Below are 18,098 nucleotides of genomic sequence, written 5' to 3'. Positions count from 1 at the left end.
CCCCTTTCTACCCGCCACCCCTTCCCTCCCGGTATTGCGGTATTGCCACATTAACCGCTGGTTCTCAGGGGTTAATCTGTCCTGATTCCCTGTGTTTCCAGTTCCCGTCTGCACCTCTGTGCATCCTCTGGTCTAAGCAGGTTTGCAAAGTAGAATTGGGATCATGACAGTTGGGGGGAGGAAGCGTTTAAGAGCTAGAGGAAGGTTGTGAGTTTCATTAATGTTACACTGCACCTTGAGTGACTCATCTCCTCCCCACTATCCCTCTGCAAGGGATGTCCAGTTGTCCACAGATGGGCATTGGGTCCCCATCACATGCTCCCCTCATTCACCATGATATAATCCCCCCCTTTGGTGCTTGATACCTGGACCCCTCGATCCTTCATGATCACACATGCTGGTATGCTTCTTCCATGTGGGTTTTGTTGCTTCTAGGCTAGATGGCTGCTTGTTTACTTTCAAGCCTTTAAGACCCCAGATGCTATATCTCTCAATAGCCGGGCACCATCAGCCTTCCTCACCACACTTACTTGTGCACACATTCATCTTCAGCATTTATATAGGAAGGTTGATCATACAGTGATGGTTTTTGTTCTTTGGTGTCTGCTACCTGATCCCCTCATCATCTCGTGATCACATACTCCACCTACTTCTTTCCTTTTCTCCAGATTGTTTTTTAAGCAAATGGCAGACAACATATCATTTCATATGTACATAAGTAATCAATATGTTAGGATCTACATATGGTCCATATATTTCAATTAAGTGGTATGTCATTTAAGTTTTTAATAGGTTATTTTTTATACTTGAGTAAATTTTTTTTTCTTCAAAATATGCCTTTAGTAGACAAAGATAAAGTTGGATCACACACAAATCGTTTCACTAGGAATTAAATGGAATAAAATAAGTAATTAGACTGGATTCTTTCTTATTTTGGTGATCTCAACCATAATTTATTGGGAAAGAACTAACCCAGATATTTTAATGATAGTATTAATAATAGATTTCAGTTATCATTGTTCACTTCATACTAGGCAAAAATATGCTATATATTTTCACCAGTTATCATTAATGCTTTTTACATTTTGAGTTAAGCTTTATCCCGCCTTGTTTGACAGGTGAAGAAAGAAGTTCAATGACTTACCTAAAGTTAAACCCTTTTGATGTGGAATGGATTCCAACTCATTGTGGCCTCATGTTTGACAGGGTAGTGTGGGGGACCACAGGATTCTCTTGGCTCTAATATTTACAGAAGCATACTACTGGGCCTTTCTTCTGAGATGTTGCTGCGAGGGCTTGAACAGCCAGATGTTCAGTTAGTAGCTGAGTGCAAATCACTCGTACCCCTCGGGAAGCTTTATGCAAACTTTCAGACATGTAGTAAATGGGACAGCCAGCATATCAATTTAATTTTATTTGACCCCAGAATGTGTGTTCTTTCCTAACAATGCCATGCCAACGGGTTTTGTCCTCCTGTCAGTTACCTTTACCAGGCAGTAAGCACCTTTTTTTTTCTTTTGACAGCTGGCGATTTGCATTTTACTTAATGATGACTGTGGTTGGAGTTGCATTTCTTTATGATGTAAGTTGTCTTTTTTATGTGTTCGATTAGAATGTGTTTTTAATTTTTTAAATCCTATCTGTTAATTGTTCGATGATATTGTTGGGTTTCTTAGTGCATGAAGCACAGAGAGAATGGCTATGTAGAGACAATAACTGATACAATGGTTTATCAGGGGGTGCGGGGGAGGGTGAGAGGGAGTTGGGGAGTAAATCATGAAAGTGGGAAGAGGGTGTACTACAAATGATAATGATGATGTATATAAAACTCTTTTTAAAAGTGAAAAAAGAAGAAGACGTACCACCCAGGTGCCTTAACCTTGTTTATTTATCCCTGTTTATCTAACACTTGTCTCATTCCTTTATTTTTAAACCAAAACTCAGTGCCAGAGAGCCATTTGTGTTTCCCATGCTGTATATCTCTACAGGTGCAGAAAGCCTCATCTTTCTCCTGAGGGGCAGCTGGTGGGTTTAATTGCTGACCTTGCAGTTGGCAGTCCAATGCGTAGCCCACTATGCCACCAGGCTTCCTTAGTTTGTTTATAGTGAATGTAATTACATACTTGAATTTAAACTTACCGCTTCACTATTTATTTTATTTTTATACCACCTCTTGTCTGAGAATTACTTTAAGATATACTTTCAAAAAATTAGCTTTCAGATACTTCTTTCAAGTTTTTTACTTTTTTTGCTATAGAAGCAGTAATTTACTTGACTCAGAAATAATTTTTGATACAGAAATAGTATGTTTTTTAAGGTTTGTAGAAAATGGAATTAAAAGATATATTCATATATTCACTTGTTTGAGATTATTTCCTTCTTAAGATATCGCTGTTTAGTACATTTTCAGATTTATTAGGAGTAATTCAGAGGAATTAATATGTTCAACCACATAGCATCAGGGGAATGGTGAAAGTGCACATTGTGGCGCATCTTTGCCTCGCATAAATGACAGCAGGAAAAACTTTTCTTTTAATGTGCTGAAATCAGGCTTTGACCCTGACAAACACACTTCTCCTCTTTGTGTCTTCAGAAACCTTGGGCGTATGACCTGTGGGAGGTCTGGAATGGTTATCCCAAACAGGTAAGTCCCCTGTGATGTAATCCATCCTTTACTTCAGCACCAAGCCAAACCAAACCCATTGCTGTCAAGGTCATTTCAACTCATGGTCACCTATAGGACAGAGTAGAACAATATCACAGGGTTTTCCAGGCTGCAGTCCCCCATGAAGTGCCAGGTAGTTTTCAATCACCAATCTTTGCGTTAACAAACCAGCCTTTAACCACTGTGCTTCATCATCAAAACCCTTTAAATCGCCCCTGAATTAGACCCTGGTCGCTTTCCTACTCTGTGCAAACCTGATGTTCTTAGCCACCATTGAGGTGGCCTCCACTCATGGCAGCCTCATATGTTAGAGAAGAGACCCATGCTCCTTACAGAGTTTGCTTGGCTGCAGTATTAACTGAAACGGTTTAGCAGGCTTTGCTTTTGCAGTGTCATCGAATGGGTTCAAACTGCCAACCTTCAGGTTGGCAACCAGTTACAGACTACTTGTGCTAACCAGACTATTTCATCTAGTGGCTTCATTTTCTTTTCATTTCTCCATCGCTTGTCTGCCAGTTTGTCATACTGTTGTGGCTTATGTGTTGCTGTGAAGTTATGCTACCAGTATTTTAAACACCAGCAGGGTCAGTCACTAAGAACAGTTTTCAGTGGAACTTCCAGACTAAGAACAGACTCCAAGGAAGGAATAGGCTATTCAGTTTTGAGGAATTAGCCACTGAAAACCTTCTGAAGAGTGATGAAAAATTGTCACATGCGGTGCTGGAACCATGAGTCTCTCAGGTTGGAAGGCACCCTGAATACTCCTGGCAAAGAGTTGCCTCTCAAAGTGGAGTTGACTATACTGATGTGAACGGAGTAAAGCTCTCAGAAATTTCCTTTGCTGGTGGACACGACGCAAAGTGAGAAAAGAAAGTGGCAGATAGCCATTTATAGTCAGATGGTGGAATGTATAAAATAGTAATCTGGGAATACTGGAAATCATAAAAAATAAGTGGAACAAAAGGATCAATATCCTAGGTATTAGTGAACTGAAAACTGACAGGTCTTGGCCATTCTTAATCAGACAGTCCATTGGTTTACTATGCTGGGAATGACAAATGTAAGAGGAGTTGATGTCACATTCATTGCTAAAAATAACTTTTCAAGATATGTCTTGAAGTACAATGCAGTCTGTGATAGAGTAATAGCTATATATCTACAAGAAAGTCCAGTGAATGCAACTATTTTTCAAATTTACTCACTAGCCATTAAAGCTAGTAATAAGTAAACTCAATAATTCTGCATACTTCTTCATTATGAAATTAATCAAGCATACATTCAAAATGTATTGATAATTATTGGCAATTGAAATGCAAATGTTGGAAACAAAAGACCAGAAACAGTAGGTAGTCAATATGGCAACTACCCACATGGACAGACGGAATACAAAGGATTGATTGAAACTGACTACATCTGTCAAAATGGAGAAGCTTAATGTCAGCAGCCAGAAAGAGACAAGGAGCCGACTATGGAACCAGTCATCAATTGCGCACATGTACGTTAACGTTGAAGAAAATTATAACAAGTCCACCAGGGCCAAAATATGACCTTGAGTATATCACACTTGAATTTTGAGAACATCTTAGGAACAGACTTGACACATTCAGCACTAATGACAGAAGACTTGACGAACTACAGGGTGACATCAGGCCATCATATGTGGTTATTAAAGCAAAAGCTCGTTAAAATGACAATAAGGGGGGGGGGAAGACCCAATGGTTGTCAGAAGAGATTCTGGAACTTGCTAAAGCAAATGGAAGAAATGATGAAGTAAGAGCTGAGCAAAACATTTCAAAGGAAGCTCAAGAGACAAAGTAAAGCATTAAAATAAAATGTGCAAAGAACTGGGGTTAGGAAGCCAAAAGGGAGTAATACTCTCAGCATATCTCAAGATGAAAGAACTGAAGAAAAAAATCAAGGCTTGAACTGAAATATTAAGGATTCCATGGGCAAAATATTTAATGGTGCAGGAAGTATCAAAAGATGATGGAAGGAGTAGGCTGAATCATTTACCAAAAAGAACTGGTTGACGTCCTTGAAGTTGGCCTAAAGTGGGAGGGTAAGAAGTCCCTGAACTCTCCATCGGCAGCTTGGGCACAGCTCAAACTGCTGCAAAGACACACACAAGGACTGAACGCAGAAGAAGGAAAAGAAAGGGGAGAAACAGGGTCCGGGCGACGAGAAAGTGAGAAAGGAGGGCTGAGTAAGGGAGGACAAAGAAGTAGGATAGAGAGCATGTGGCTAATAAGGCAGAAAATGATCTCCAATGTCAGGCCCCCGGGAAAGTAGATTTGCCTCATGAGAAGTCTCTAACAAACTCTTTAACCAAAAAAGAAGCTTTAAAATAACCGATGAGACAGCTGCAAAGAAAAGACCCACGTGTTTTCTGTTCATTTCCTGTGACTGTATTATTCCTCTCGGCTACGCCACGATCCCTAAACACCTAATGGATGTTAGTCCCATGAAAGAAAACATCAAGAAAAAGGACTACCAGTCCATAAAGAACTAAAGGAAAATTTTAAACTACCATGTACTAATGTTATGATTTATAAGCCAGAGATCTTTTCAAACATTTTTTATTTAAAAAAATCATTTTATTGGTGTCTCATTCAACTGTTATCACAATCCATCCATCCATTGTGTCAAGTGCATTTGTACATTTGTTGCCATCATCATTTTCAAAACATTTTCTTTCTACTTGAGTCCTTGGTATCAGTTTCTCATTTCCCCCCTCCTCGCCCCCCCCATGAATCCCTGATAATTTATAAATTATTATTTTTTTCATGTCTTACCAATGTTTCCCTTCACCCACTTATCTGTTGTCCACCCCCCAGGGAGGGGCTTATAGGCAGTTGTGATCAATTCCCCCTATTTCCCCCCACTTTCCCTTTCTCCTCCTGGTATCGCTACTCTCAATATTGGTCCTGAGGGGTATATCTCTCCTAGATTCCCTGTGTTTCCAGCTCTTATCTGTACCCGTGTACATGCTCCGTTCTAGCCAGATTTGTAAGGTACAAATGGGGTCATGATAGTGGGGCGGGGGAGAGGAAGCATTAAAGAACTAGAGAAAAGTTGTATGTTCCATAGGTGCTATACTGTACCCTGGCTGGCTCATCTCCTCCCTGCGACCCTTCTGTAAAGCGATGTCGAATTATTGCCTACAGATGGGCCTTGAGTCTCCACTCTGCACTCCCCCTCATTCACAATGATATGATTTTTTTTTCTGGGTCTTTGATGCCTGATACCTGATTCCGTCAACACCTCATGATCACACAGGCTGGTGTGCTTCTTCCATGTGGGCTTTGTTGCTTCTGAGCTAGATGGCCGCTTGTTTACCTTCAAGCCTTTAAGACCCCCCCAAACACTCTATCTTTTGATAGCCAGGCACCATCTGCTTTCTCCATCACATTTACTTATGCACCCACTTTGTCTTCAGCAATCATGCTGGGAAGGTGAGCATCATGGAATGCCAGTTTTGTAGAACAAAGTGTTCTTGCATTGAGGAAGGACTTGAGTAGAGGCCCAATGTCCATCTCCTATCTTAATACTAAACCTATAAATATATGTACATAGATCTATTTCCCCATCATCATATATAATACAATTACATATCTGGATTTAGACCTCTATAAATGCCCTTTGCCTTCTAGTTCTTTCCTCTATTTCTTTTTACTTTCTTCTTGTTCCACTATCATGTTAAGCCTTCATTTCTGTTTCAGTAATTCCTCTCAGTTGATCAAGCCCCAAAAGGCGTCCTATGCCCTCCTTGCCATCAATTGTAGATCACTTGTTATTTATTCCCTTGTCCCAGGGTTGGAGAGGGGAAGGCGGGGAAAAGGAAGTGGGTGAGACCATCTATTTTAAAGCTGCAAAGAGGCTATTACAATCAGGATGAAAATTCTTAGCAAGAAAAGAATTCAGATCATGTAACAGAGCATAGAATTCATCACAGACTTGCAGAAAACTCAAAAGTCGAAAGATCACAAAGACACCTCACAGATTGGGGAAGATGGCGGCTGGTCAAGGGAGAAGGAAGACGCTGAAGCTGCTGAAGTCCAGGCCACCAAAAGCCCCAACGAGGCAAACAAAAAGAAAGACCAAGATGTGTTGGAAGATATATGAAAGCAACAATTTAGAAAGAGAAGAGGAGCAGATTGATCAGATCATGAAAGAAGCTGGAGGAAAACTGACCAGGTGGCTTCTTAATCGTCAGTGTGATTGTGAAAGGAGAAAGCCAGCTGGACAACAACATGGGGCTGCTTCATCCTGTGGATCTCGTTGTAGGGGAACCAGGCCACTGCCCTGCAAAGCTGGGAATGACCACTGGAAGACTCCATTGTGGGTGAATGCCTGCAGGGATCAAAGAAGATAAAAGGAGCAAAGTGACCCAGTTTACCCTTGGACTGTGGACACCATAGTTCTTCTTCTTCTTCCTCCTCCGCCTCCTCCTCCTCCTCCTCCTCCTCCTCTTCTTCTTCTTCTTCTTCTTCTTCTTCTTCTTCTTCTTCTTCTTCCCCTTCTTCCTCCTCCTCCTCTTCCTCCTCCTCCTTCTTCAAAGTAAGACATTCCTTATTTGTTCAGAATAATTGTAGTGTTACATGAACTTCAAAATGTTAAATGAATTTTAAAAATAACTTTTCATCAATTTGTTAATATCCAAAATCGTTATTATAACAGAAATGAACCTAGAGTTTCTATCTGATGTTTAATACTGCTGTGTCCACTCTACAATACCATCTATAACTTTATCAGGATAGATTCTTCTGGCCAGACACGGAAATGCAGAAGTAGCTGTGACTTTCATTTTTCACTGGTGTTCTAGTCAAAGATTTTGGTTTCTAGAATTGTTATAAAAATTTTGTTCCATACTAACTTTTTAAGTATGTTTGCATAGAAACAGCATTATAAAATAGAAATCATGTATTATTCAGGAGCAAAGGCCAAGCATGTTATTGCCCATTATGAGAGATTCATGTTCTGTAGGGGAGTATTCCTCTCATTAACTTGTCATCTGACCTTGTTTCTTTACCCTGTGGACATTTGGAATTAGAGAATTGGTGTAAATGCTGATATTGTATCTGTTTCCATCACTATGATTAATAACTATCCTTTATTTCTGGCCTAGGTCTATCTAGCTTCTAGCATATGTGAAACTCTAAGATTAATTTATTATCTTATAAGTAGGGTTAAATCTCAGCCACTTCAGCGTGCTGGATATTTTATATTGACATGATTTCTAGTTTTTTTCCGTGCCTTTTTCAGTCTATTTATGTTTTTAAACATGCTTTAACTATTACATTTTATTTTTTTCAGAATTTTCATTTTTATATTTTTTAATCCGCAAAGTTTAATTTTAAAAAATCTTTTTACTTCCATTTCACTTGAATACATTTTTTTCTTCTTTGGGGGCTCTTGATTCCACAGTTTCTGGCCTTGATTACTGGCTGTTGCCTTAAAACAGTTTTTAAAATGTATGTGTATATATACCATATATACTTGAATATAAGCTGACCCCAATATTAGCCGAGGCACCTACTTTTACCACAAAACAGCATTTAAAATGTGTTGGAAAACTCGAATTATACACAAGTATGCATGGTGTGTGTGTGTGTGTGTGTATAACATATTTTTATGTCTAGCCTGTAAATCAGATCACAGCCTGATCCCTCCTTGTGGACATGGCCTTCTCATGAGGATTCTGGGGACTTCTTCTATGCCAGAAGAAGGACACACTCTCTTTTTGCTTCACCTTCCTGTTGACAAACCACATGGAGCCACACTAATGGCAGTCAGATGCCTGGAGATAATTTTATAGACACTGGATCCACTAGACTTTCCATCCACAGGCCTGTGATCTTCCTACATTTGGCATCATTCCATGTGTTTCATGAGTTGAAGAAGAATTTATAGGCTGGTATCAGACATATGGGCTAATATCGGACTTATGGACTTGATCTGGACAGAGTGGAGATGTTTTCTTAATATATAATTACTCTTTGATATAAAGCTCTCTCTTATACACATATAAGTGTTTCTGGATTTGTTTCTCTAGTCAACTCAGACTAACACAATATATAAAACTTTTTCATTGAGAAAATTTTTCTTAATGCAGCTCATTTGTAATAAAAGAAAGCAGAAAATCTGACTTATTCTTTTATGGTCTTATGAAGGATAATGGACTGACCAGAAAAATTATCCTTTGAATGTGTTAGCTTCAGCTTTAAGTAATTTTTAAAAGTTGAGTCATCAAGGAGACCTAGGCATTATATAGGCTACACCTTCATCCTGTTATCTTTCATCTCCAACTTCTTACTTTTACTTTTTTAGCTATCTGTTGATATGTAACAAACTAAATCTAGCTCCTTAAGCAAAAACGCATAATATAGGTGGACAGTTGGGGTTAGGCTCAGCTGAGCAGTTCTTCTGTATGTGGTATTATTGAATCCATCGATACATTTTTAGTCTGTTGGTTGATAGGTCTGTTTCCCATATACCCTTATTCATATGTTTGGCAGTTGGCATCTTGATCCTCGTCCTTAAGGTCTTTGCAGCAGGTTTCTCACATGGGATATATGCAGTACCTTCTTGAATCACAATTGTTTAATTCCTTTGATCAATGTTCAGGATCAAGCCTAGGTTCTGTGTGGAGGACCCTACATAAAGGCACAGGTATCAGAGGTATTGGAGGCCATTAATGTAATAATTTATCATATCAATTAGTATAATGTCTCAACTTAGCAAAAATAAGCACTTTTAGCTCCATCTATAAATTTATTAAGGGAACTTTAGCTTTAGAAATTAATTTTTTATGAGTGACCTTTGACATTTTAATTAATTGTGTAAGAACCCTAGTGGTGTGGTGGGTTATATGTTGGGCTGCCAACCGCAAGGTTAGCAGTTCAAAACTACCAGTAACTACGTAGAGAGTTCCAGTCTTGGAAACCTACAGGGACAGTTCTACTCTGTCCTATAGGGTTGCTTTGAATTGTCATCAACTTGATGACAATGTGTCTTTAAAAAAATTAATTGTACATACTTTATTACTGCCTCATTTGAGAATGGGCCAGTCTGATTGCAGATCTATCACAGAAAGGAGGTTAGCACCTCAGCTTTTGAGCAGTTTTCACCAACTATTAAACATGGAAAACAGGCCAACACAACAGGCCTGCCATTGTTTTCAAGTAAAGATTTTAAAATTGTCTTTCTAATTTATTTCTTAATAAATTAAATAAGGTGATCACATCTGTGGTAGTTTTATTAACATTTAAACAAATAAAACATTTCATTGGAATTTTAAATAGTTATTTACCTTGTCAAAATCAAAATGGCTTAAAATCATCTCCAATTACCTTTTTGGAAGTTGGACTATAGGTCATCATTATTGTATGGAAATATGTGAAATATAACAGATGTGAAGAATAAGTTTTAATGCATTAAAATAAATTGTTCACATGTCAACAACTAAAGTAGTGAATAATTTTATTTTCCTTAGCCATTGCTGCCATCCCAGTACTGGTACTACATTCTGGAGATGAGTTTTTACTGGTCTCTGCTATTTAGCCTTGGCACTGATATCAAGAGGAAGGTAAGTGTCTTCTTATTGACAAAGCTGTTTTTATACTTTCTGCAGAATATTTCAGCCTCTGTCCAAAATTCTGAAATTTAAATTGAGCTTTTATGTGTTTACTTTCATTCATAGCTTTTCTGTTGCTGTTGCTTTTTGTAGCACATGTTGTTGTGTGCTGTCAGGTTACTCCAGACTCATAAAGAACTTATAAAACTCCTTCATAGAATTTCCTAGGCAGTAATCTTTTTGAAAAATAGTTTTATTGAGATATAATTAACATATTATATGATTCGATACATCAATCATATTAAGAAGAGTTGTGCAATCATCTTCACCACAAACAAGGTTAGAACATTTTCTTTCTTCTTGTACTCATTACAGTTTACTTCACATTCTCTTTCAACTTCCTCTTTTATACCTCTAGATAATGAATAATTCAGTTACTCTCTTCATAGAGCCCCCCATTCTGAATTCTCCATACAGAAAAAGACAGAAAACAAAGACAAAAAAACAAAAAAGGAGCCAGAAACAATGACCAAGTAAAACAGAAACCTCACTTTAAAAGAAAGCAGAAAATATTTAAAACCTGGAATAACTTCAGAATGTATCAAAAGGGAGATCAAAGGACAAAGTGTTACATTGTAGCCTAATCACAGCTGCTAAAATCCAATTTAATTTCCCCTTTATCTGATAGTAAGACTATTCACATCCCTACACGGTGGTCAGAGGGGATTCACTGGAGCCTCAATCCACGAAGGGCCTCTGGGCTCCTCCATCATTTACAGCACTCCACAAGCCAGATGTTTAGAATTTAAGCTCTGAAAATCTAAGCAGCAAGCTTTCTGAGAGCAGATTCCCAGTTCTTTTCTCTTTCGGGAAGAGATTACGGTTGGATCTGTGTCCTTTCAGTGAGCAGTCAAGCACTTAACCATTGTACCACCAGGATGCCTTTAAAAAAAATCATGTATTGGGGGCTCGTACAGTTCTTATCACAATCCATACATACATCCACTATGTCAAGCACATTTGTACATTTGTTGCCATCATCATTCTCAAAATATTTGCCTCTACTTGAGCCCTTAATATCAGCTCATCCTTTTTCCTCCTCCCTCTCCACTCCTTCCTCCCTCATGAACCCTTCATAATTCATAAATTATTATTATTTTGTCATATGTTACACTGTCTGATGTCTCCCCACGCCTTCTTCTCTGCTGTCCATCCCCCAGGGAGGAAGCTATACACAGATTCCTGTAATCGGTTCCCCATTTCCACCCTACATTCCCTCCACCCTCCAGGCATTGTCACTCTCACCCCTGGTCCAGAAGGGGTCTTCTGTCCTGGATTCCCTGTGTTTCCAGTTGCTATCTCTGTACCAATGTACATCCTCTGGTCTAGCTAGATTTGTAAGGTAGACTTGGGATCATGATAGTGGGGGGTGGGGGAGGAAGCATTTAAGAACTAGAGGAAAGTTATATGTTTCATCGTTGCTACCCTGCACCTTGACTGACTCATCTCCTCCCCACAACCCTTCAGTAAGGGGGTGTCCAGTTGCCTACCGATGGGCTTTGGGTCTCCACTCTGCACTCACCCTCATTTACAATGATATGATCTTTTGTTCTTTGATGCTTGATACCTGATCCCTTCAACACCTCATGATCACACAGGCTGGTGTGCTTCTTCCATGTGGGCTTTGTTGCTTCTGAGCTAGATGGCCGCTTGTTTATCTTCAAACCTTTAAGACCCCAGATGCTATCTCTTTTGATAGCTGGGTACCATCAGCTTTCTTCACCACATTTGCTTATGCACAAGTTTGTCTTCAGTGATCATATCGGGAAGGTGAGCACCCATTGATATTATTTTTTGTTCTGTGATGTCTGATACCTGATCCCTTCTACACCTTGTGGTCACACAGGCTGGTGTGCTTCTTCCATGTGGACTTTGATGCTTCTCAGCTAGATGGCTGCTTGTTTATCTGCAAGCCTTTAAGACCCCAGATGCTCTATCTTTTGATAGCTGGGCAGCACAGGATGATTTTTTTTTTAAGTCTGACATAGAATAGTGCAAATACAGTCATACTTTGATGCCTTGGGAGATATTTTTAGTGAAACATTATAGAAAATAATGTTAAGCTCTACTCTTTTTTATAAGACTATAAATCTCCATTATGTTGTCTGTTTCCTTCTTTTGGTTTGGGAATTGAATGTTAAGATATTAATATTAAAAAAGTTTAATAATACTTCTTATTTCTTTAGGTTGTTGTGAGAGCTGGTTAAGTTTATCCATATACAACACTTCTTGGTATTTTAAGGGACTTCAACAAGTTCATGGAAAAATGGAATAAAAAGATAATGGATTTTTTTCATGAACTTCTTGAAGCCCCTGGTGTAGTAAATACTCAATAAATCTAAGCATCATTATTTAAAGCATAATGTTTACTCTCTTGGTTTAATTGCCAAGAAACTCATTTACATTCATTTTTTGACAGCTTGACCTATAACTTACATGACACAATTATCTACTTAACGTTTACAATTCAATGGTATTTAGTATATTCACAAAGTTGTGTAACCATCACTACAATCAATTTTAGAAACCGCGATTAGATTTTGTATCAACTTGATGGTACCTGTGTGGAGGTAGGGGTGGAGTCCAACTTATCAATCAGACCTTAGCCTGGTGATGCTTTCATGAGGATGTGGCACTTTTATGAGTCGGGGAGCATTTCTCTCACTCTTGGTCCCTTTCACTTCCTGTTTGCCTGGGATGCTTGTCTGGCAGCCACTGAGGCCTGCTGACCTTGGGGGCTATTGTGGTGCCCTGCCATGTTCTTATGGACCTTGATCCACAGGATTCTGCACCCATGACCTGTGATATCGTAGCTTCCCACTCTGTCTTTCTGCTTCATCCACCAGCAGCTGCCTGAGTCTGAAGAGGGTTCCAGCTAGCATTGGACCCAGGGACTTGAGTTTGACTGGTTTGGGCATTTTTTTATAACAAAGTCTTTCTTGTTATATAGTCATTTCTTAAATCGGTGTCATTGATTTTGTTCCTCTAGAAAATTCAGCCTAACTCCAAATGTTTTCTTAAATTCACCCATCCCAACTTCCCTACACTGAAAAATATACAAAATATCACATGGTTTTATTATATGCTTGTTTTCATTTTTTGGAGTTAGGCAGAGAATAACGTATACAGAAATACGCTTTTGTTTGTATGTATACATTATGTGTGTATTTGTCTATCTGGTATGTAGCATTGGGAAGAACACCAGATTTAATGTTATATGACCCCTACCAACTGCTGTTAAATAACTTCATCAATGAGGCAAACACTTGTTCTATCTCCCTCACAATGATCATTTTTAAGAATTAAAGTTAACATATTTTATAAATGTCAAACAAGATGGAATGGAAGTTTTAAAAAATATTATTATTCGTCCTTCAGTGATTGGGAAAAACTAATGGTTTCCATTTTCCCTTCAATATAGGATTATCTAGCTCATGTCATCCATCACCTGGCTGCTATTAGTTTGATGAGCTTCTCCTGGTGTGCGAATTATATTCGCAGTGGGACACTCGTGATGATTGTGCATGATGTGGCTGACTTTTGGCTTGAGGTAAAATAACAATTTGCCATTTAACAAATAATAACAATACCCATGACAGTTTCTGGAACCCTTCACAGAAGGAATTCTCTGTGAGTACCTTAGCAGCACTCTCTGTCCTGAAAACACCCAATGTCAGAGAATGTCCCTGGACACCTATTTCCTTCGAGACTAAAGAAATGGAACTTAAAAAAATGTTTTTCCATTGTATGAAAGAGAAGTTAATTCGGAGGATTCCATGTATGTACGTTAAATGTTTGCTCAGGAAGAAACATGAAATATTGGAGGAAGGAATGAACTTTAGTCTTTTCAAAGGAAAACTTGAATATCAGGCATTGTGGACTCCCAAAGTTGGAATGCATGTTATATTCCTTTAGTCCAATGCGCAGAGAGCCACTAGATATTTGTATTGCCTCCCGCCTCCCCACCCCATTGATTCGCCTCTAGCTCAAGAAACTGTTTTAAGAAACGAGAAGTGGTTTTGTTTTTGTTTTTTTAAAAAACAACACTTTTTATTCTAAGGGGTGAGAGGTAATTAGAATGTTTTTTAGAACAGAGAAAATGCAAACGCAGGTCTCCTAAAGCTGTGCGTAGAAATGAAGATGTGACATGTTCTAACTTGCGGAGGGCCCTGGGAGCAGGGCCATCAGCGTCAGTCTGAGGCTGATTCCTATGAGGGAGAGGTTGGACACGCCTCCATCTTCCAACCGTGCCGCAACACTGACACAAATTGTCCCGCCCACATCCTCTTTACTTCTCGGATGGATTCGGCGATTGATTGCAATGGCCACATATAACTCAGACAACATCCCTGCTTATGGTGTTTACCTAATAAAACTCTAACCGGAGCAGGCTACAATTCAGGGTCAGAGATGACTCAGAATCCATTTCTCTAATAAGGAATCCTCTTCCCGCGGCTCCCACAGCCAAGGCATATGTCTGTCTGGCCCTAGACCTCTTGGTTACTCTGCCTCTGCCCTGCTCAGGCACGCGCTTTAAAGTTGTTTCACTCGACCTATCAGGCAAGCCTCAACCTGAAGTAACTCAATTTTAGCTCCAAGGATGATCACATCCACCTCCCCATTCAAGTGCCCAGAGTCACACCACTGGCCTCCTGCCTGAAGGCACCCAGAGGTCAACTTCATGGACCAAGACATCCACTGCTCTGCCTTGTGCATGTCTGCTGCCTCTGCCAACTCTGCTGCTGTTTGCTCCTCCGGTGGCACAGCTCTCTGTCTCCTGGATCAAGGAGATTCAGGGCAAGGAGCTCAGCTTCAAAGGAATTCCTGATTCTTCTTTCCTGGTAGTAATGAGATCCTACTTTCCACCCCTGGGATGAATCATTTGAAGTTGAGCAGGATGACAAAACTAACCAATCTCCTCATTCGTGTTCCCTACCCCTTATTTGCATGGGTATACTTTTACTTACATGCTTCCCAAAATGTGTTTTACTTACATTATTAGCAAGCTACCCAATCCTTTGGGTGGGGCTCAGACACACTGTCAGGTAACCGTTGAACTGCTAGCCTCATGGTTGTTGGTCCAAACCTATAAGCCAATCCATAAGAGAAATAATGGGCTACTGTATTTGCTCTCATAAAGATTTACAGGCTTAGTAACCCTAAAAAGAGTTGCTATAAATTGGAATTGACTCGATAGCAGTGGATTTTTTGGACCCAGTTATTTGGTGTGAGCAACAAGCCCATAGATGAGCTTCAGGACCCCACATGGTTTAGCAAAAGCAGGCGGTGCCCGCTCTTCCATGAGTTACTACTCTGAGCCCTCTGTTACTACCTCCGTTCCTGATCATATCTCAGTAACCCTGCCTGAAAATTAAGACCACGTTGCCCATATCTTAAGAATTATAAGTTACTCTGTTGCTTCTAAACTCTAGTTTTATTACCTTTGGGTGTGTCCAATATAAAAGCAGCTTTATTGTGTTATGAAGGGAAGTTAGGTCTTCAGATGTGGAACTAGCAATCCCTGCCAATTCATATCTGCCAACCTCCCACCTTGTCATTGATATGACATAACTTTTTATGTGGCTTGGACAAATAGCTTACTGCTTTGCTTTACTCTCTACAACTATAGCTTGAGAAATCATATCTATCCATTTGGTATATTGTGAAGTTCAACTCATTACTGTTCAAAAATGTGAGTCTTTAGGTAAAAGCAAGAAAAATGTAATATCATGAGTAAACTATGAGAACAGTTTTATGTTATTTGTGGTCATGAATCATTCTTGATTCACAAGTCATGACCTAATTTCAGGTTCAATAATCAGGACTAATACCTTCCATCAGCTGGTGGTAGACACAACATGAAGTACTGGCATCAGGCCCAATTTTTTACATTTTCCAACTATGCATATTCCCCAGCTTCCTTGGGTAGTTTGTTTTAATGTGTGTTCATCTAGTCAAGATAGAGTCTATTAATCTTTCATATTCTTTAACAGTTTGTGGGTAATTTCTTACCTTTTCATTCACAAAGAAAAACAACCTCAACATCTACTGTTCTTCCTTATAGTTGACTATTTACCGTCTTCATACATTTTCCTGATCTTCTTTCCACACTCTGAAATTTAGACCCAGGACCCACCACTTTAACAGTATGTTGATGACTCCTTAGCAAAGGAGAGGAGTTACTGTCTGGTATTTGGTCATTACACATCACGGAAAAAACTGTGTGTATACATTAGCACAAAAAAGTACTACTTTGCCATCATAGGAAGGCTGAAGGAGATCCTCTCCTTATGCATATACAGTGTTTACTCACCACCTTGACCTGGCCTCTGACCCATCAAACAGCTGCGCACTCGATTTCAGTGACTCTAAACTTCTAGCCTTTATCCCCAGGCCCATGTTCCACCCACTAGGTCTGATATCTTCTTTCTCAGCTATTGAGGCTCTTCCCTTGAAAAGTGTGGGGTATGGATTGGGAATCCCTCTGGGGTCTAACTATAGTATTTCTCTTGTTCTGGAGGGGTCTTGAGTTTCTGGACTGGACTTCAGTTATCAAATGTCCCAAGTTAGGTTATGTTACTTAGCGGGATGATCTGCCCTCCAGTGATTCCTCCCCATTCCTGCTCACGCCAGAAACTTTCCACCTTAAGCCCTTCCTGGATAATGTAATAGAAAAACTGTATTAATTAACTCCTCAATAAACAGCCTTTGCTTTAATTCTTTATATATATATATATATATATATATATATATATATATATATATATATATCACAAATGATATAAGCAAATCGATTAGGATAAAAAAAGTTAGAAAATAGTTGTGCTTACAATTTCAACTAGAACAAGTGCTGGGAGTTGCTTCCTGACATGACCTTTCTTTCATTTATCTTAAAAGAGACTCCATGATGGAAGCAGACCTTGCTGAAACTAGGGTTTCACTCATACCCTGATCGCTTTTTAATTCAGCTATGTGGGTTAAATGGAGATATCAAATAAATGCACAGATAACATACATGCTGAAATGAATTCTGCTAGATAATTTATCAGTATTTATTTTTTAATGTTATACTAATATCATTTTAATTACCTGAATAATATTTCTTTGTTTCCAGGCTGCAAAAATGTTTTCTTATGCTGGATGGAGCCAAACCTGTAACACCCTGTTTTTCATCTTTTCTGTCATATTTTTTGTCAGCCGTCTTATTGTTTTCCCCTTCTGGTGAGTATGTAGAGTGAGCTGCTCTTATCTAGCCCTCAGGCAGTGAAGTTGAGCTGCTCTTATCTAGCCCTCAGGCAGTGAAGTCAGAGCATTGTCCTTTCCTTCCTTACATGGATCACCTGCCAAACTGATCAATTGGCCAAATTCAATTGAAGAACATAAGGTGAAGGAACCATTTAAAAAAAACAATTAAAATAACACCTTCGATTGTGGCAATGTGGAAAATATATTGCCAAGGAAGGCAAGAAATGTGTAACTAAAATGTGCTATGTCAGTCAACTAATATCGCATATGGTAACAACCAACATAACAGCTGCTTATTCTACATTTTGTTTCATGCATATGGATCTTGATTTGAGATTAACAACATTTCCAATTACTCAATGAAATGTCATTGGCCAATGAAATGATTCAATGAAATCTCTAAAAGAAAGGTAAGTTCTTTGTTAAAGTAGAATAATTATAGGCACCATCAAGCTAGGCATATCATTCAAACTTTATAAAATGCGAAAACTGATACATGCTCTATGAGCCCTGGTCCTAACAATGACCTAACTGTCATTTGAATATTGATTGGAT

The 18,098-nt window shown here is 39.0% G+C and overlaps 1 protein-coding gene and 1 pseudogene across 1 annotated transcript in view; both read left to right on the top strand.

The window, feature by feature from the left end:
- CERS3 (ceramide synthase 3) overlaps positions 1-18,098 on the top strand; it is a 98,345-nt gene that overhangs the window by 29,684 nt on the left and 50,563 nt on the right. Inside the window, exons 4-8 of the mRNA XM_075557466.1 lie at positions 1,525-1,582; positions 2,594-2,644; positions 10,158-10,250; positions 13,720-13,848; positions 17,413-17,519. Of these exons, the coding sequence (XP_075413581.1) occupies positions 1,525-1,582; positions 2,594-2,644; positions 10,158-10,250; positions 13,720-13,848; positions 17,413-17,519 (438 nt within the window). The remainder of the gene's footprint in view (positions 1-1,524; positions 1,583-2,593; positions 2,645-10,157; positions 10,251-13,719; positions 13,849-17,412; positions 17,520-18,098) is intronic.
- Positions 4,087-7,083, top strand: LOC142456952 (bromodomain-containing protein 7 pseudogene; annotated as a pseudogene).

This window comes from Tenrec ecaudatus, chromosome 9 (genome assembly GCF_050624435.1).
Source record: "Tenrec ecaudatus isolate mTenEca1 chromosome 9, mTenEca1.hap1, whole genome shotgun sequence".
NCBI lineage: Eukaryota > Metazoa > Chordata > Mammalia > Afrosoricida > Tenrecidae > Tenrec > Tenrec ecaudatus.
This window is presented reverse-complemented; position numbering and strand designations above follow the sequence as displayed.